The 20299-nt window shown below is 44.8% G+C and overlaps 1 protein-coding gene and 1 long non-coding RNA gene across 51 annotated transcripts in view; one reads left to right on the top strand and one right to left on the bottom strand.

Moving 5' to 3' along the window:
* SORBS1 (sorbin and SH3 domain containing 1) overlaps positions 1-20299 on the top strand; it is a 192472-nt gene that overhangs the window by 116077 nt on the left and 56096 nt on the right. For 43 of the 50 annotated variants that reach the window (XM_083440191.1, XM_083440180.1, XM_083440169.1 and 40 more), the window contains 7 exons: positions 2488-2651; positions 4709-4772; positions 7582-7656; positions 8123-8185; positions 12553-12600; positions 13367-13496; positions 13890-14004. In XM_083440191.1, coding sequence (XP_083296317.1) covers positions 2488-2651; positions 4709-4772; positions 7582-7656; positions 8123-8185; positions 12553-12600; positions 13367-13496; positions 13890-14004 — 659 coding nt within the window. The remainder of the gene's footprint in view (positions 1-2487; positions 2652-4708; positions 4773-7581; positions 7657-8122; positions 8186-12552; positions 12601-13366; positions 13497-13889; positions 14005-20299) is intronic. The other 7 variants (XM_083440165.1, XM_083440186.1, XM_083440166.1 and 4 more) reach the window with 1 other exon arrangement.
* Positions 4803-9094, bottom strand: LOC310677601. Its single transcript, XR_014511320.1, has 2 exons — positions 7944-9094; positions 4803-7790 (listed from the first exon to the last, which is right to left on the bottom strand). It is a non-coding gene; the product is annotated as an uncharacterized lncRNA (long non-coding RNA).

Below are 20299 nucleotides of genomic sequence, written 5' to 3'. Positions count from 1 at the left end.
CTGTGGCAGCTCCTGCCATAAATTAATTGATCCTGTGAAGTATTTTCTTCCTACCGCCACCAAGAAATGTCACTTTACCTTCCTTGTTAGGGACGTGGGTGGCGCTGTGGGTTAAACCACAGAGCCTCATGGGCTTGCCGATCAGAAGGTCGGTGGTTCGAATCCCCGTGACGGAGTGAGCTCCCATTGCTCGGTCCCTGCTCCTGCCAACCTAGCAGTTCGAAAGCACATCAAAGTGCAAGTAGATAAATAGGTGCTGCTCCAGCGGGAAGGTAAATGGCGTTTCCGTGGGCTGCTCTGCTTCGCCAGAAGCGGCTTAGTCATGCTGGCCATGTGACCCGGAAGCTGTACGCCGGCTCCCTCGGCCAATAAAGCGAGATGAGTGCCGCAACCCCAGAGTCGGTCACGACTGGACCTAATGGTCAGGGGTCCCTTTACCTTTACCTACCTTCCTTGTAGACATCATACACAATCTTAGAAAGCAACATTGTGTGCCCATCCCCTTTATGCATTTATTTGTTATTATATTTATAAGCCCATCTCTCCTCAAAGGAGCGCACAGTTTGTGGTTCTCCCACAATCCATATCTCAACTCCCCTAGGAGGTAGGTAAGGCTGAGAGATGCTCACTGGCCCAAGGTCACCTAGTGAGGTTCATGGCAGAGCTGAGATACGAACCCCAGCCTCCCAAGTCCTCGTCTGACTCTCTAACCACTCTTAGTCATGTTTATTTTCTAAATGAAAAACCTAGAGATGCTGGTTTAATGCCCGGCTCAAAGTGAGCCTCCTCTACCAGTTTCTTACCCATTTGTAAAGTTTGGAGAGATCCGTTTGAAACAGTGCACTTGTACCATTCTAATAAATTTGGTGTCAGAAGCAATCCTGACCGCTTCCCTGTTCAAGTTGAACAAGTTTAAACAAGCACAAGTCGTAGTAGAGATCCTGGGAGAAACCTACTTGTTCCTTTCCCTCTTTGAGATTTTTACTCATATTATGTGCTCAATCTGGGACAATTACTTTTTTAATGTTCCTTTCGGTCTAGGTATCTGTGACCCCAGAACTCAGTTTAAATTTCCCACTTCTAAAACCTGGTGGTCTTTCTTTAGTTTGCTTTCCATAAAACAACAACTTTTTCTTAGCAAACCCATTGTGCTTCCTGGATTAGGTTAACTGCCCCTTGAGGTGAATTTAGAGGGTTACCATACTGAACTTTCAGTGATTTCAAGACCTCTGCTTCGCTTGTCAATCCTGTGCTAGATTTAAGAACAGACCCCTCATCCAAAACCTAGAACAACAATCAGTATTTTCACTTATTCAAAACATGTATGCCACCCTGCAACAAATTGATTCAGGAGCAATTTACACAGGTTAATCGACAATATTTAAAAAAATTAAGAGTATTAGATGAAGTGGCTCTATACAGGATTTGCTAAGGGTACTCAATGACTGAAGCTGGCTCTGTCTGCATGAGCCTTGTCCTGCACTATTTCAATATCCCATTCTGAACCATACAGCTCTGGTTGGCTTTGGGTACTACAGCTGGGTGCATGATTTTAGTATCTGGTCTTTCTCCCGTGCATGCTGCGCAGTGATATCAGAGTTCCTGCAACTTGGCAAACTTTTGATGAGGGAAGTTGTAATGTCCTGTGTCCTTTTCACCCCTGAAATCCTTCACGGGAATTTCCTCAGAGGTGGGACTTGAAGGATTCCCCATTGTAGCACTTCGTTATGCAACCTAATGTCAAGGTACGAGGGCCAAGCCAAATTTCTCAGAAAAGAACATTATCGGAGTTTCCTCTTTTGGTGTGTCTCTCGTCCCACTACCTCCAAGATGGCTGGGGAATTCAACCGAATGGCCCTCTCAACTTCTCCACCAACATTACAAGCGGGGAAGATTCTGAGTGCAGCTGCAGATCCCATATATTTTAATATTGTTGAAGGAATCAACAGGCTTGGCTCTTGTTCCTGCCATCTTCCTGTCCTAGCTTTGCGCTTCCTTCATCTACCAGCATGAGCTAAGAATAGAATTCTTTTGAGTTTAAGTGAGCTTTAGTGAGTTTTTGCAGAATCTTTTTTCTGAGAATTTCCCTTAATGCCTCCACTTCAAACAGTAAGAGAATCCCAGTAAGAATATTTGGGGGGAATGTCTCCCCACCACCACAGTTTTGCCACCCACAAATAGTGTGGAGAATTGGGGGAAGCCATTCTTTGCCCAGCCCTGTAGTTATTGCTAGAATTAGGTAGTGGCTTTTGAGAACCCATGTTTAGCCTGGTTTGTAGATTAGTGGCTAGAGTCAAATCACAGACACTGATGCTGTCCTTGTAAAAATCCCTTGCTCATTCGATCACATTTCAAATTATTTTGCTGCCTTGGGACAGTCAGACTCATCAGTGTTTCGCCAAGGTTTTTGGAGTGATTGATGTTGGATATTGTGTCATGATTGTATTGGAAGTCAAAGCGAGGGACTTGCTTCCTTTGTTTTTACAGAGCCAGCGATAGATGTGCCACTAGCGGATAAAGTAGATTATATGCCTGTCCAAGAAAAGATGAGCCAAAGCAAGAAACAAGCAATGGAGGAAAGGAAGAAAGCAATTAAGAGTCCGCAGTACATGACCGATTCCTCGCCGGATGACATAGGCATTCCATTAAGGGTAAGGAAATTTCGCCCATTTTCCTTCCACGTAAATTCATTTGTGCTAACCTGTATGGGGTGTCAAATCTAAAAATTGTACAGTGGTACCTCAGGTTAAGTACTTAATTTGTTCCGGAGGTCCGTACTTAACCTGAAACTGTTCTTAACCTGAAGCACCACTTTAGCTAATGGGGCCTCCCGCTGCCGCCGCGCCGCGGGAGCACAATTTCTGTTCTCATCCTGAAGCAAAGTTCTTAACCTGAGGTAATATTTCTAGGTTAGCGAAGTCTGTAACTTGAAGCACAGGTACCACTGTAGTATAAACACTGACAACTGGGAAACACTGGCCTGCGAGCGCTCCAGTTGGAGAACAGCCTTTACCAAAGGTGTCATGGGCTTTGAAGACACTCCAACTCAGGACGTAAGGGAGAAATGTGCTAGGAGGAAGGCACGCTTGGCAAATCCACTCCATGATCAACTCCCACCTGGAAACCAATGTCCCCACTGTGGAAGGACATGTGGATCCAGAATTGGCCTCCACAGTCACTTACGGACTCATTGTTAAAACCGTGTTTATGGAAGACAATCTTACTCGGCTACGAGTGATCGCCAAAGAAGAAGAAGACGAAGAGGTGGTTTGTTCATCTTTGGCCCCCACCCTGCCCTCAGCACTCACCTGTGGCTCCTGGAAGCTGGCAGCGTACAACGGTGGCCACAATCCGGGAATGGCTTCAACTGGCCAACTTAACCAGGTGAAGGTAGCCGGTGGGTCTCAAACCCTCGGTGAGTTAGGGACTTGTCTGTCCCCTGCATGCTAGGACAGACTCTGGCAGGTTGAGCAGATGAGACCAATAGTGAGTCTAATGGCCAAGAAGGAAGATTCTGCACATGCTTTTAGACGGAAGTGAGGGACAGATGGGACTCATCCACCTGGGAAGGTAGCGCATCAAGGAGACGGAAATGCAGTGCATTGCAGTGCGCTTTTTACACACAATTAATATCTTTAATCAGGGTGGATTTGATTTAAATCCTTAGTCAGTACAACTTGATTTAAATCACTAGTCAGTAAGACTTGATTTAAATCTTCTTTTTTTTTTTTTTACAGAAAGACTCATTCTTGCTGGTACAATCTTAATATTTACCACCAGATGAAGGTTTCATTTTTGGAATAATAAATTTTCAGAGTAGTTTTTACAGTTATATCAAAAATTACTGATTTGGTTATACTATTAGAAATACATAGACAGATAATTATGAAATTATTGTGAGGTTTAATAAGTTAACTGTTTATATTTGGACAACGTTTCTGCTGTACTTTATTGGAAGGAGAAAAATAATCATTTCCTTCATAACAATTTAAACAATTTATTTAACTAAAACGATAACATTATAGCATATGTATCCATGTTGGTTAACTGATATGTTTAAAAGGTTGTTGTTGTTGTTTTAAAAAACTTAGACTGAGTTTTAGCACACATGAAAAACTTAAAACAAATCCTTATTTCCTGATGAATAGCCTTCGGATTATAATGTAACTTAAATAGAAAACTATCTGTAGAAAATTTTATCCTCCAAAAGCATTTTATTTTAAAAATTTGATTTAAATTTTAAAAAAATCCTTTTTAAAAAATAAATAAATTGATTTTTGTTCACCCTGTCTTTAATATGGCAGGTTAGGAGTTGGGTCGAGAGAGAGCAACCCTCCTAGCCCACTTCTGTTAATCACAAAAGTCATAGAATTGTAGAGTTGGAAGGGACCCCAAGAGCCATCTAGTCCAGCCCCCTGCAATACAGGAATCTCAACACATGGTCTCCCATCCAATTTGAAACCACACCGGACCCTGCTTAGCTTTGCAAACGTGCCAGCATCTTTTTATTGCTGCGCCACTAGATTTCCCTCAGCTTTTGCAGGTTGTTGGTCAAGCTGTGACAGAGCAGCAGCAAGGGAGAAACCTTTGCAATGCAGTTATTGTCGCAGAGAATGAGCAGAGTGTGTGCCGTGAGGCAAGCTTCTTTGTTTTTTGGACGGCGGAATGAACTCGCGCCAGTGACATGTTTTGTCCCTTTTTCTATTAGAACACGGACCGATCAAAGGACTGGTACAAGACGATGTTCAAGCAGATCCACAGGCTGACAAAAGGTACTGTTTGCCTGCTTGCTTTTTGATCCCCCCCCAGAAGCCCGGCATTCAAATCTGTGGGCAGCCCTAAGTGGATGTTGAAAGTACCCAGAGCACCAGGAGAAAGGTTGAGAACGGACTTAGAGAGCCAAACTACCCACCAGGTTACATGCTTGATAGCATTTAGCTTGCCTTATTTTTGTCCTTTAAATAGCAGTTGGAGGAATGGCTCAGTTTCAAAGAAAATCCAGCCTTTCCCGAAGCTGCCATTAAGTGTTTGTGGGGGCCAAGGGTAGTTCTCCCCCATGGCTAACAGCAGCTTCAAGGGAGGGGATTGATCCTGATGCTGACCCTATGCCTGCCTCCATGACTGTCATTTAAAAAGCAAAAAAGGAGAGGTGTGTTGTGTTTACACATACTTAGCATCATTTGTACGTTGGTCCATGGATGCTGTGTGCCTATGTGTGTCTGAATTTTTATACATGTTTATAGTCCTGGGACGTGGGTGGCGCTGTGGTATAAACCACAGAGCCTAGGGCTTGCTGATCAGAAGGTCGGCGGTTCGAATCCCCACGACAGGGTGAGCTCCCGTTGCTCAGTCCCAGCTCCTGCCAACCTAGCAGTTCGAAAGCACGTCAAAGTGCAAGTAGATAAATAGGTACCACTCTGGCAGGAAGGTAAACGGCATTTCCGTGCGCTGCTCTGGTTCGCCAGAAGCGGCTTAGTCATGCTGGCCACATGACCCGGAAGCTGTATGCCGGCTCCCTCGGCCAATAAAGTGAGATGAGCGCCGCAACCCCAGAGTCAGCCGCGACTGGACCTAATGGTCAGGGGTCCCTTTACCTATAGTCCTGGCATGAAAGGGGCTCCATATCTTTGCAACGTGCAGCTCCTGCCACCTTTGCCCCTGCCCCCTACATGTTAGCATGGATGTCTGAGGTGTGGAACATTTTGCACATGGACCTCCATGCCTTTAGGCTTTCGCATATCCAGGAACCAGGAGCATGTGGGATTTGAGGGCCCTGGGAAGGCTGCCTGCGAAGGCTTTCTCCATGCAAACGTCCATGCCTGGAATGGGGGGGGGGGCAGAGCCAGGAGAAGCCCCACACCATCAGGGCAGGGCCTGAGATAAGGCCCCACAGCCTTCTTAGCATCAACTGCCCTCTAAGGACTGGCTGGCTGATACTGACGGACAGTGTCTTGCAGTAAATAAAAGAACCACGCAGAGTCAAAATATCCACAGGGAAAGGACCAACTTTACTGAGGCAAAAACTTTGTTACATGCAATGTATAAGCAAAGAAAGAGAAAGAGAAGCTTGCTGAGCACAGGAATTTATCTCTCCTGGCTCAGCGTGACCTTGAGGTAGTCAAAACAATAAGTGAGCCTGCTAGAAGCTTCCAGAAGCTTCCAGCACTTTCCATTTTCTGCGCCCAAAGACCTTAGTCATGACAGATACGAGTCGTGTTCTTCACTTGTCTGGCGTTGACTCTCTTGATGCCTCTCGCTATTTGTTTATCTTTATTTATTTCTTAGATTTCTATACCGCCCTTCATCATAAGATCTCTGAGCAGTTCACAGAAGAAAAGACAGGATAAAAACATGAAAATAAGTAAAGCAAAACAGCAAAGGGATAACACGCACCCCACAGACACATTTAAAAGAATATTAATCAGCCCAAGGCCTGGTCGAAGAGGAACATTTTCGCCTGGCACCTTTAAATATATAATGAAGGCGCCAGACGAACTTCCCTGGGAAGAGCACCCCATAAATGGGGAGCCACAACAGAAAAGGCCCGTTCTCGTGTTGCCACCCACTCATGGAGGAGGCACATGAAGAAGGGCCTCTGACGGCGATCAGTGTCTGGGATGGTTTATATGGGAAGAGGTAGTCCTTCAGATATTGCAGTCCTGAGCTTCCCTCTGTGAAACAAGCACTGTGTTTTGGCATTGTGGGGTTAAGGAAGCGTTGTCCTCCTCCTTGTGTAGTCCTCTATTACATTGGGACGTGGGTGGCGCTGTGGGTTAAACCACAGAGCCTAGGACTTGCCGATCAGAAGGTCGGTGGTTCGTATCCCCGTGACGGGGTGAGCTCCCATTGCTCGGCCCCTTCTCCTGCCAACCTAGCAGTTCGAAAGCACGTCAAAGTGCAAGTAGATAAATAGGTACCACTCTGGCGGGAAAGTAAACAGCATTTCTGTGTGCTGCTCTGGTTCACCAGAAGCGGCTTAGTCATGCTGGCCACATGACCCAGAAGGTGTACGTCGGCTCCCTCGGCCAATAAAACGAGATGAGCACCGCAACCCCAGAGTCTGTCACGACTGGACTTAACGGTCAGGGGTCCCTTTACCTTTACCTATAACCTTGCCATTGGATGAGGGGTGTTTTCCCCATTGGTATTCAGCCAGAAACTGCGGAGGCATTTCTGTCACAACTGTACCCCCTGATTCCCCTTCCCACAGTATTAGTTTCAGCTTTCTCCAACTCCGTTCCCCTTTAATTCCGCTCTCCTGCGCATGAACCCCTTTGCATTCTTCCTTCTCTTGACAACGTGATACTTGGTGGGAGGCAGAGCGAGGAGAAGCAAACCGCCATCTCAGAGAGGCCACGAGCCACCCAGGGATGGGGCTTGAAAGAAGGGCGCAGAGATAGTTGGCCTCAGGGTACAGCAGAATGCTAAATGGATGTTTTCTGCACTTTTTTGTGGGGGGTGTCAACGTCAAATACAACTCTCGACATGCGCGTGCGAGGAGATTCACACTGATTTGTCCCTCTCTCCCTTCATTTCTTTCCTCTCTGTTCTTTCCCCCCAAAATGTGCTCTTTCTGCACAGACCCTCCTGAAGAAAACCCTTATTGCCCTACCTACAAATTCCCCGAACTTCCTGATATCCAGCCCCAAACCAAAGGTACCCGCAAGCTTAGCCAGTTGTTCTGTGTTTGGTTTTTAACCATCCTCTTAAATCTTTCACACTAGAGCGTGCTACTTAGTCGAATGCCTGTCCTTTCAGCATGGCTGGCTCTTGAGTGGTGCTCAGTTTGCCTCCTTGTCAGTGGCGTAGCGTGGGTTGTCAGCACCCGGGGCAAGGCAAGTAATTTGCGCCCCCTAACCCATGGATTTGCGCCCCCTAACCCTAACCCCCAGATGTTGCGCCCGGTGCGGCCGGGCCCCCCTGCACCCCCCACGCTACGCCACTGCTCCTTATGTGATGTGTGCGGAGGCAAAACACTTCCTAACCTTTTTATTCTCTGTCTGGAGTGTGTGATGTAACACTGTTTTCGAACGAGGCCGCGAGAAGCTTAATGGGGATAGGAAATTGGGGGAGTGATGTTTCCTCCACTGCTGTCCAACTCCCTTGCTTTTCTCCGCTGCAGAAGAAAATCCTTATTCTCCTACCTACCAGTTTCCTGTGTCTACTCCTAGCCCTAAATCTGAAGGTAAATAGTCGTGGTTGGCCAACGTTTCCTTTTGCACAAGCGCTGCTGCTGCTTCCTCCTCCTCCTTAACTTTCCAACCAGAGTTTTCTTCCCCCGCCTTAGTTTGCTTCTTCCTAATGATCTGCTGCCGGTTAACTTTTTTGCCTTAACTGTCGGACCAGCTTTCTTGGCTTCGCCTCTCTCTCTTTGCTTTCTAACAGTCCCCGGACTAATGCAGCCGGACTTGGATCTGCTTGCTTTTTGTGTGCTCAATCCAAGGTACCGAGCCGCGCATCTGCAGTAGTTTACCTGGCACACTGAGCCCAATCCACCAAGCGCAAACTGCATTGGCTGGAACAGGACTGCTCTGAGAAGAGAGCCATTCGATTGCACGTTCCCCATTCATTCCATAGGGGGGCTTTGCTGAAAAGGTTCCCAGTGAATTGGGCTCGTGATGCCAGCTAATTGATTGCCCTGAAATAATAGCATTTAACCTAGTGTGTATTTTTTTAAAAAAATATTGTCTTGCATTTTTCCCATCCCCTGACTACTTTTTAAAGATTACCCTAGACGGGGTCTCCCAAGCTTGGGTCTCCAGCTGTTTTTGGACTGCAACTCCCATCAGTGGTCAGGGACGATGGGAATTGTAGTCCAAAAAAATAGCTGGAGACCCAAGCTTGGGAGACCCCGCCTTCTAACAAAAAAGACTAACAAAATCAATTGAAAGAGATGACCATTGAAGAGACATTTAGTTAACACACAGAGACAGAATTTATACATATTCTTTTTCTTAAAAAAAAATATTAACCTTCTTATGTCACATATGTATACATTATCATATTACATTACAGGGTATATTATAATATAATTTCCAACATGCATACAAAGTTTATATACCAAATTTATGTACCTAAAGAAAGAAAAAATAAAGACATAAAGCCATTTCAAAATAATATTTGTACCAACACAACGGACTTCCTATCAATCTCTTTGTATATTCATTTTTAAAAAATGAATGTACTCTTATTATTGTATATTTCTTTACATTTTATCTAATACATTCTTATATCAATATGTACCCTTAATCTTGTTTCTCAGCTCAATTTCTCTCCAACATCAATAGCAAACCTTTACTATATTTTTGAACATATGGATTTATACATATCCAGTGTATAGCGGTTCATTTATACTGTGCGATTTTACACATATTTATACGTATCTTAGTATTTTACGTGTCATGTATGATACGTAAAAGTTCTAAATATGTATCAATATGTATATGTATAATCATGCATTTATGCTGTGACTCAAAATGTTTAGACACATTGAAGCTCCTCTGATTCTGGCCCCCGGTTAGCTGCCCCCTCCCCCATGGATTACCTTCACTTCTAATGAAACTTAGATATTTGTACCTGTGTAATACTTCCTACTTTGTTGGCGGTGTGGGGTTTGCTGGGGGCTGCCTTTCCATAGCCGGTGCACTCTGAGGCAACAAGCACAAGCTCTTAGATGCGCTGAATCTGGCATGCTGTCTGTAAAAGTGACCCATAGCTCAAGACTTTAGAAAAACCCTTTTGGAAACGAATGTGTTTTGCATGTATGAGTCTCCAGGCTCACCCTCTGGCGCTGGGGGTTAAAAAAATGATCTCTGGTGGCAGAAGAACCTGTGTCAGAGATCCCGGATACAGTGGCGTAGCGTGGGTTGTCAGCACCCAGGGCAAGGCAAGTAATTTGCGCCCCCTAACCCGGGGCAAGGCAAGTAATTTGCACCCCCCGCTGCACTGTCCCTCCCCCAGATAGCCCCTCGCTCTCTCTCTGCACCGCACCGCACGCCTGGCACCCCCCCACACACAGTGGGCGGCGACCCGGCGGCTCGGATCGGATTCGCACAGCCAGCACTGCAGTGAGAGAGAGAGAGTGAGCCAGGTAGGGGCAGAGAGCTGCGAGCACGCGCCCCCCAAATGTTGCGCCCGGTGCGGCCGGCCCCCCCTGCACCCCCCACGCTACGCCACTGCCCGGATAACAAGATTCTGTGTCAGAGATCCCGGATAACAAGATTATGTTCCATCTTATGTGGGCATTTGAGGCCTTCAGACAAAATGCTATACATTGCAAGGATTGCCTGTGTGATAAAGTTATTTACAGCATGGACTCGGAAGCCACTTGGCAGCAAATGAATGTTTAGAATATTTCAGTCCCTTTGTGGTACCGGCAGTGTTGCGTCTGATGCTACAGAGCGACCCAGGACACCAAGGTTTGAAACCGTCTGGTGTGGAATTGTTATTCCGTCAGCTACTGCGATTACTAGATGCATCTCAGCTGCGTTGCAGGAGGGGGGGGACGACTTTCCTAAGCCCTTGTTGAGCACCATGGCAAACTATTTGTGGCAACGTCTTATAATGAGATTGCTGCTGCAGGAACCTTGCTGAGTATGCCAAGCCTAGGACGACAGCCTGCGTGCTGTTTTGGAGCATTGGGTGGTGAAAAAGCAGATTTCTAGCTTGTTTTAAAGCTTGCGGGTCTGTTTTATTGTTACAGAGAATGAATGCTTTCTGCAGCAGGAGGCTGCCATGGCTTCGAGAAGGTTTTGCTCTTGCTTGAGGCAAGAGAGCTGGGGACTTGGGCAATGGACCCAAGTGCTTTTCTTCTGTGCCACAGTGGCAGCGTTCAAGCTGAGAAAACTGATAGCCAACCTAAACTGTCGAGTGCCGATGACCAGAGAATGAAGTGAAGCTTTCAGCTCAGTGGGAATCGGGTGGCATGGGGAGCCAACGAGAATCCTTGTAGCCCTGTAAATAAACATCAGGGCCTGACATCTCTCTCTGAGCAAGCTGATGTTCAGGTGTGCCGGCTGGCATGCAGATAGGCCGAGTCCATCTGCCTGCCTGACTCAGAAGGCTTCTTCTTTCCACTTTAAGGCAGTGGAAAGCTCCAGGTCAGCTTTTCCAAACAATTCTGCACCGTGAGAATTCTGCAACAGCTAAAATGCTGCCAAGGGTCCTCGGACGTATAGAGGTGTGACCTTGCTTGAGGATTATTGGATCTTCATGCAAACATAGTGGAAAGTGGTCAGTCAAATGGGAAGGCCTCAGAACTGTTGGCGGGTAATGGGCAGAAGGTAATGGACAGTCTTTCTAGGGATGAATGAAATACCAGCACCCATTTCCCAACCCAGTGTTTATTTATTTTATTCCTTTTTGCTAATCAGTGCTGCTATGGTGTTGGGAATGAGGATATTTTTGGCAGTCCCTATGAAAAATAGGATACCTATACAGTGGTACCTCGGGTTAAGTATTTAATTCATTCCGGAGGTCCGTTCTTAACCTGAAACTGTTCTTAATCTGAAGCACCACTTTAGCTAATGGGGCCTCCTGCTGCCGCCGCGCTGCCGAAACACGATTTCTGTTCTCATCCTGAAGTAATGTTCTTAACCTGAAGCACTATTTCTGGGTTAGTGGAGTCTGTAACCTGAAGCGTATGTAACCTGAGGTACCACTGTATATCTAGATTGGTGGGCATTCTTTCACAAATGCTGTTACTCTAAAGAAGAAGAAAGACATATGTAATTTGGAACACAAGTTTTCTAGAACTGAGCATAATAAGATGCTGAGTTGATGTGGAGGGCCTTTTCCGTAGTGGCACCCACCCTGTGGAAAGCCCTCCTATCAGATGTCAAGGAAATAAACAACTACCTGACTTTTAGAAGGCATCTGAAGGGAAGTTTTTAATGTTTGATGTTTCGTTGTGTTTTTAATATTCTGTTGGGAGCCGCCCAGAGTGGCTGGGGAAACCGAGCCAGGTGGGCGGTATATAAATGAAATAACATCATCATCATCCAGTCATTCTAGTAGTCAAGCATGGAAGGAGAAGGAGCTCTCACAGCCACATGCACAAAGGTAAACATGGGAACACGTGTGTATTTATGTATTTCGTAAAATTTATATACCACTGGTTTATAGAACAAACCTCAAAGTGGTTTACGAAAAAGTTAAAACAATAAAATTATCACTGAAAAAGATATTCCCATAGTTTAAAACATCCAGAAAGTTTAAAACCAGAATAGAACAGACAAAACAATTCAAAGCTCATGCAAACTTTCTAAACTACTGTGTGGGGTCATTTAGGCAAAGAGGTTTTCAGCTGGTGCTGAAAGGAATACCTGGGGTATTTCAAACACCTGCCTTTTCCATGGTTGGAGAGGGACCTTGCAGACCTCTTTCTCTTCCCTCTCTCATTTTCTCCTGCTGCCGTTCCCCACAGGGATGAGAACACTGAAAACGGTACCGGCATTTGCCCTTGGAATCCTGTAAGGACAGAAGGCGAAACTCTTTTAAGTCATAGGTGCATAATGAAATACCTGTGGTGATTGTAAATCGTTTGTTTTCCAGATGAAGATTCCGATTCCTATGTGCCTCAGTACTCCTTTTACAAAGACAGTAAGTACCTGGATGTTTCGAAGTCTGAAGTGAACTCATGTAAACGCTGAAGATTTGAATGTTATAAAAGAGAACGTGTTGGTGGGCTGTTTGTTTGTTGTTGTTTTTTTCATAATATTTTATTAAGATTTTTACATAAAAAAAAGAAAAAGAAAAATACAAAAATAAAAAGAAAACAGGTAAAAACAAGTAAAAACAATTCCAATTTCTTAGTATTACTTACATTCGCTTTTTCCCCAGACTTCCCCACACCTCCCCTCTCTGTATTCCAATTCAAATATTTAAGCAGCAAATCCCTTCCCTCTGTCTTATCCTTGTCTTTATCTTAGTGTGTTATACCTTAAATTCTTCATCTTTTTAACCTTCGAGTTTTCTGTTCTCCTTCACCAAATTATTACTAATAACCCTTTAACCTCCATCCAACATCATTCTAACATTCATTAATTTTATAATATTTCTGTAAATAGTCTTTAAATTTCTTCCAATCTTCCTCCACCGTCTCTTCTCCCTGGTCTCTGATTCTGCCAGTCATTTTTGCCAATTCCATATAGTCCATCACCTTCATCTGCCATTCTTCCAGAGTGGGTAGTTCTTGTGTCTTCCAATACTTTGTGATGAGTATTCTTGCTGTTGAATCCCATTACTGCAAGAGAATCGTGGTGCTTCTAGAACGCAAAACCTTTAACGTTTTAGAACATTGAGATCTCATTGTTTCCCCTTCAGACGTAACCATGTTGTGTGTGTTTTTTTAATGCTCCCTTTTCAGCAAGAGCACAGACTTCAGTACCCCGTTCCAAGAGCGAGAACGACACTATCGACATGGAGAAAGTGGTCAAGAGATCTGCCACTCTGCCCCTGCCAGCTCGTACCTCTTCTCTTAAACCAAGCACTGAAAGGTAACTTGGTTTCTCCTCACCAGGAGCGCTTTAACTTGCGCCACCTGTTTTGCCACAAGCCTCTGAGTTTTCCCTCAGTTCAAACCAAGTGTGTTTGGTGCAGTGAGAATGGAGAGGTGATTGCATACTTTGTGCGTGCATCTGGTTCCAAACATAAGGCAGTAATTACAGTTGCGTTAATGGGCTCCAGCGCATTTTTGACAACTGGAATTATGCTTTGGCGTATCAGTATAGGAAATCAAAGAAACTCCTCACGCCCCTAATTTGAACCACGCGGTTCTCCAAGCCTGATTTTTTGCTTTTGGTTGAAGCATTTTTGTGATTAAACTAGGATTAACCTCCCAGTGAAAATATTTCGTTTCTGTAACAACAACAAACTATATTCCGCCCCAGGAATGATTGGGAGCCTCCGGACAAGAAGGTGGACACAAGAAAATACCGCGCTGAACCTAAAAGCATTTATGAATATCAGCCAGGAAGGTCCTCTGTTCTGAACAATGAAAAATTGGTAATGTTAATTTTATCTTACTAATACGCTTTCCCCTCTTCCTGCACTGCTGGCATGCTTCCATGTGGCTAGGTTTTACAGTCTTGTTTTTTAAGTTCCCGTCTAAACTTATATTTAACATCTTAAAAATCCTCCGTCCTGTTCGAAAACAGCTGGTGAATAGGCCAAGGCCCCTTCACCGTTGCAAAGTTCTTTGGAGTGTGTTGAATGTGGTCGGTTCGCTTGCCAAATTCTTAATAATCTGTGTTGGGCACCACAATCTGTTGGGTGGTGGGCCTGATTTTTAATGCCTTGTGTTATTGGTGCATTCAGTGTGGAATCTAAGCAACAATGAGTTTTAAATAGGAGAGTTTCCACAAGGTTTTTAAGTTAAGAGAAAGCAGACTTTCTCTTTTGCTTTTGGGTTCTTCCTGTGGCCAAGGTTCGGAACATAGTGACCCTCCAGATGGAGTTGCTAGGGATCAAACCTACGACCTTCCGCATGCAGCTCCAACCAATGAGTTTTGGTTTCATAAATTCATCTGTGCTCCTTCCCCATGCAGCAAGTGTCCTGGGCAAAAGCTCCACTTGTGGGCGAGAGCTCAGCTGGGTCTGACGGAAGGTGTGTTTCAAAACATCTGGAGAGCATCATTATATTTGTAGGCTGCTGTAGAGTCAGTGCCATCTTGCAGAGATAATAATGGGCTAAATGGACCATAGAGTATCTGCAAAAGGTCCCAGATTCAGTCCCCGGGACCTCCAAGCAGGTCTTGAGACATCCTCAGCAGTGGCCGACCTTTGGGTCTCAGATTTCTCCGGCACCCTGTGTGAGGCCAAAAATCAGCAACCCACCCACCACCTTTCATTCTACATCATAGGTTTTTAAATTAAAGATTTTCTTGTGTTACAAAGCAAAGAAATGTGGGGGGGAGGGTACATGCCATCTCCGCTTTCAATTCTTTTCTTTCTTTTTTTTGTCTGTAAATAGAACACGTTTTATTTATAATCTTTTTTTTAAATAAATAATTTTTATTAATTTACAACAAAACAAAACAAAACATATATTATTTTCATATTTCACATTTCCATTTCCAAGTCTTTGATTTTGGACTTTTTTTTTTTTTGCCATCTCCGCTTTCAATTCATAGAGCAGGCATCCCCAACCTGCGGCCCTCCAGATGTTTTGGCCTACAACTCCCATGAGCCTTAGCTAACAGAACCAGTGGTCAGGAATGATGGGAATTGTAGTCCAAAACATCTGGAGGGCCGAAGGTTGGGGATGCCTGTCATAGAGTCTTTATCACAGTTCGTTTACAGTGGTCTCCAAACTTTTTTCAAAGAGGGCCAGATTTGATGAGGTAAAGTGCCATGAGGGCCAACCAAAGTTAGGCCAACCAAAGTTTTTTTAGGATTGAAGTTGTTGAGTTTTTTTTTAGGATTTTACCCCAGGAAATAAACTGCTATGGGGGCCGGATTAAACCGACCGATGGGCTGGATTAGGCCCCCGAAACGGACTTTGAGCATGCCTGGTTGTAGTGAGAGACACTTTTGTCATAGACATCCTACAGTTTGAGGGGAAAGAGAGGGAAGGCGTGTTGTTTTTTCGTTCTGTTGCATAGTGTTAGTGTAGGGGGTTGTGTCAGCATAACACAGGACTTTTGCACCTCACAGACATTGCGAGTGGTTAGGGGGTCCAGAGTTGTGTTGGTTGTGTTCAGTTGATTGGAGCATGACTTGTTTGTGTGTGGGTTGTGGTGCCGCCAAAGTTCCACTCCCCTAAACCCACCACTGTCCTCTGTCTGAAGCACTGGAGAGAAACTCCCGGTCAGTGTAGCCAATTCTGAGCAGGATGGCCCAAGGGTCTGAGTCCGTAAAAGGCGGCTTCCTATTTTCCCTGTGATCTGCACAGGGCAGCATTTTATGTTTGTATAGAGCTTTGTGAAGTTTCGAAGCTGTTTCTCATTAGGCAGAAGGAAGTCTGTGTTAAAAATACGACAATTGGCTCAGTTCAAATGATCGTGGTCTAGGAGGATTGTGAACAAGCCACAGACTTTCCTCTCTCGTGTGTAGCCGCCCTTTTGATTTTTTCCGTTCTTTGCTATGATGTCCAAGCTGACAAACTAGCTCTGCGCAAGCACACACATGGAACATCTTATGCCTGCAAGGAACATCATTCAGAATGTAGAGCTAGAGCTTTTGCTGTCTTTTGTTTTTGGTAGCAGCATACTTCCCTTCAGGTCTAGTGTTAATGTTTTAAATGGCTGACCCCATATCGTCCTGCTCAATTCTCTATTGACTACCACAGTGGTGTATACAAGGGATGGTCACTTGGCGTGTTTTTTTTTCAGCTAAGGGAGCTAAAAGGACCCCTGTTAGGTCCAGTCATGGCCAACTCTGGGGTTGCGGTGCTCATCTCGCTTTATTGGCCAAGGAAGCCGGCGTACAGCTTCTGGTTCATGTGGCCAGCATGACTAAGCTGCTTCTGGTGAACCAGAGCAGCGCACGGAAACGCCGTTTACCTTCCCACCTGAGCGGTACCTATTTATCTACTTGCACTTTGATGTGCTTTCGGACTGCTAGGTTGGCAGGAGCAGGGACCGAGCAACAGGAGCTCACCCCGTCGCGGGGATTTGAACCGCCGACCTTCTGATCGGCAAGTCCTAGGCTCTGTGGTTTAACCCACAGCGCCACCGGGCTCAGCATGTACTGTCTTCCCAGTGCTGTAGCGTGGGTTGCTGGTGCCCGGGACTGCGTGGAGGGATGGAGGTGAGGGAAACAGACAGAGGACGCCTGTGCATTCAGCTGCCTAACGGCGTCCACCTCACCCAGGAAATTGCAGCTGCAGAGATAAGAAAAGAAGAGTTGTTTTGTTATCTGCAGAGGTCACTTCCTGGTTCGCATGGAGAAGCTGTTTCCAACGGAGCCCAGAGATGGAAGCGTGCAGCTGTATTGAGGCAGCACCGGGTGTTGAAATTTTGCACCCAGGGAAACTGCCTCTGGGGCCCGCCCCCCAGGCTACACCACTGATTCTTTCCCCCCGCCCTTTCCCCCATTTTTGGCCAGTCCTCTTCTGTCCATTTTGTCACGGCTAAAATGGCCGCTGTTTCTTTAATGCTTAAAAAGCTGGGTCAGCATGAGTCAGCGGCCTTCACCGGGTTGTATATATAGAGTGAGAAATGTAGGGTTGGTTGGTTGGTGAAAGCTGGTAGTGTTGTTGTGTGTCAGTCGCTTTTGCACAAAGACTTTTAAGAATAAAAGCAGAAAGCACTCTGCAAGGATATTCTTGTGGACTCTTTTATGCCGACAAGGGTCTGAGGGCCAGGCTGAGGAGACAAAGGGAAGTCAGAACCCTTTCCTTTGTTGTTGTTGTTTTTTACAAACACTGACAGGTTATGGGCCCAGTGTTTCTGAGCATGTGCAGAGTGCAAAACGACTGACAGCATCTCAGCAGGGAGCTGATGAGTCCTGGTGGTGTCAGTGGCTGTGTGTTGGAGCAGTTGGTGGCAAGCTGTAACTGTTTGCAGCGACGCTGGAGTGGCTAGGATCTGAGGATCAGGAAAGCACTCAGCGTCGGCTACTGGAACAGTTTGAACTGCTAGAAGACCACAGTAGGCGACTCACAGAGCAGCTACACCAGTTGTTATAAACACTGACACATTTTGTGTTTTAATTTTCATAGTGGGCCACTCACTTGTGATGCATAGCCTTCAGGGGGCCCATTCTGCCATTAAAATAAATCAGCTTCTAGCTTTAAAATCTTCTGAACGATGCTCTGGGCAGGCACAGTTTATTCACACATCTGAAACCCGTTCGCATCTAAGTGGGAGCCTTAAATTAGTATGAAAAGAGGTGTGTGGTTGAGGGAAGCTGAACGTTTTCCCCATCTTGCTTCCTTAAGCTCTGTATACCTCAAGCACTTTTCTCCCCAGGCTGTCACACTTCCAGTATCAAAAAAGCCCTCAGGACAGTGATTATCCTTTGTTAGAGCCTGATACTTGCAAAGAACACGACTAGAGATGCTTGAGGAATTAAATCTTTGCAAATTTCTAAACAAAAGGATCTGAATTTCTTCCTGACATGCTGATTGGCACATAGCTGTCCATCAGATCTTACACTTTTCCAACTGTCTAGCATTATCTGTGCAGTTTAGACATATCAAAATACACATTTAAATATATATTTTAAGAGAAAATAAACATTTAAATATGTATTTGGTTGTGTGTGTGTGTTGGAAGCATTCTTCTGTACCCCAGAAATTCCAAATTTATTTAAGAATGGAATGATAGGACTAAATACATGAAAGTGTCATAGGCTAGCAGTCGACAGCTTACAGATATGGTTACAGCATTGTCATAGCTTTGCTCGTCTCACAGGCAGAGAGGTATAGAGCAGTTTAATTCTGAACTGCTCCTACCTCAATTAAAGTTTGTCCAGGTTTCCAGCCTTACAAGGCAATTTTTTTTCTTTAAGTTTTAGAAGGCTTTTAAGTGGTTTTGTCTAAAAGCTCTTCTAGAACCCTAGTGTGGAAAGTCTCTCTGGGGCAAATTGCAGCTAGGGTGGTAAGAATTAATCTCCTCCGCACCCTTACCAAGTCCTTAACTGGTTCAGAGGTGGGGAAAAGAGACCAGGGACTCAGCTATACAGCTGCAAATAAAAAGTTTTAATTGTGTTTTAAGGTACAATATAGAAATGTGACACTAGGTGGCGAAAGGGAGCTATGCAAAATTCAATGTATTTCCCCAAACTTTTTTTAAAAAAGCATTTTCACAGCGTTTTTTATATCTGTGTTGATTCCAACTTGGAGGAGAATTCTGAGCACAGGACTCAGCCATGCGTACTATCACAAGTAGTTTAAACATTTGAGATGTGTTGAAAGTGAAAACAAGAGTTATCTGGTATTTGGTGCCTGCTAGTTGGAATCCTTGTTGAACTAGCAGAAAGAGTTTTGTGGAATGCGAGAGCTTACTATTTTTCTTTGCTTTTGGCTGCTAAGGGGTACTTAGAAAAATACCAATCAGGCCTGCAAGGTGTCTAGCAGACTCTGCAAGACTTTGCTAGAGGAGGCCTGAGTCAACATGACTCATCTCAAACAAGGGCTAATATCTTCAGCGCCCTTGACAGTTAAGGGTCTCATAGCATCTTTTTACAGTGGAAAGATTGGGGAAAGTGCTTGACTTACGATGAGTCAGAAAGCAAATGTTAATATTCCTTCCCCCCTCCTAAACTATAAAAAAACAAAACATATCTCTGTAATTTGTCAGACAATCTCACTGCTGCAGTCAAGTGACCCCAAAACACAGAAATAATGGGGGGTGGGCTATATTCCTGGGACCAACAAGAATGCTAGTCGCTTTGTATAGCTGGAATGTCACTTTCATTTTGAGTTTGGAGTCCATCTGTGCTTGCCAAGCAAAACATTATTCTGCTGTATTCAGTCCCTCGTGCTAACATCATCCAAGGAGAATGGAACAAAAGCACTGTGCAGTAGCTATCGTATGGGAAGATTAAATCACCTTTTAACCCAGGTGGATTCAGCACATTTCCCAGATTTCAAAAATATGGTATCAGGTACATCTCAACTTGTTTTATATTTGATGCAAAGCAGTTTGCTCCACTAAGAGCCAATGTTTAAATGTGCTCAGGTATTCAGTGTACCGTGGTTCTAATTAACTACATCATTAAGAGCTCCAACTTGTTGCTTTAAAACAGAACATAAGTACAAAAAGGGAGAGCCTTTCTTGGTAGTCATTCTGTTCCTGTCCTGTCCTGTCCTGTCCTTACTTTGTTGGTTTTGTCTGAACTCTTAACTTTTACCCTTGTATTAAATGTTGGTGGTCTAACAGAACAGAGTCTTGTGTGTCCATTCCCCTTAGAGACTTCTCAGTAACATGCTTTCTCTAACTGCGTCCTCTTTAGTTTAGAATTTCACCCTTCATCCTGTTTGCCATTATGAAAAGGGGTTTCTCACATATCCATGTGCTGTTAAAGATGCCGTGTTCTGCACTGACACATAAATGGGGGGGGGGGGGGGCTGTAGCTGAGGCGGCAGGCGTCGCAATTTCCATTGCGACCCAAAGTCTTAATTTTGCAGAAGGGTGTTTTTCAGCAATTGGATGTTCTGAGTGGATTTTTCTGGAAATTTAAGCAGGACTTAACAGGCTTTATTCACATGTTATATTTAGTGAAAAGGAAAGTCACGCTGCTGCTGACCATGTCGTCTGCATTTCAGCTGAGGGGAAATTTGATTTCACCAGCTCTCCTCCTTCATTTGCTTGTCAATACAGTGGTACCTCGGGTTAAGTACTTAATTCGTTCC

The sequence above is a fragment of the Podarcis tiliguerta genome, assembly GCF_965153285.1.
Source record: "Podarcis tiliguerta genome assembly, chromosome: 5".
NCBI lineage: Eukaryota > Metazoa > Chordata > Lepidosauria > Squamata > Lacertidae > Podarcis > Podarcis tiliguerta.
The sequence above is the reverse complement of the archived record's forward strand: the minus strand, read 5'-3'. Positions and strand labels throughout refer to the sequence as shown.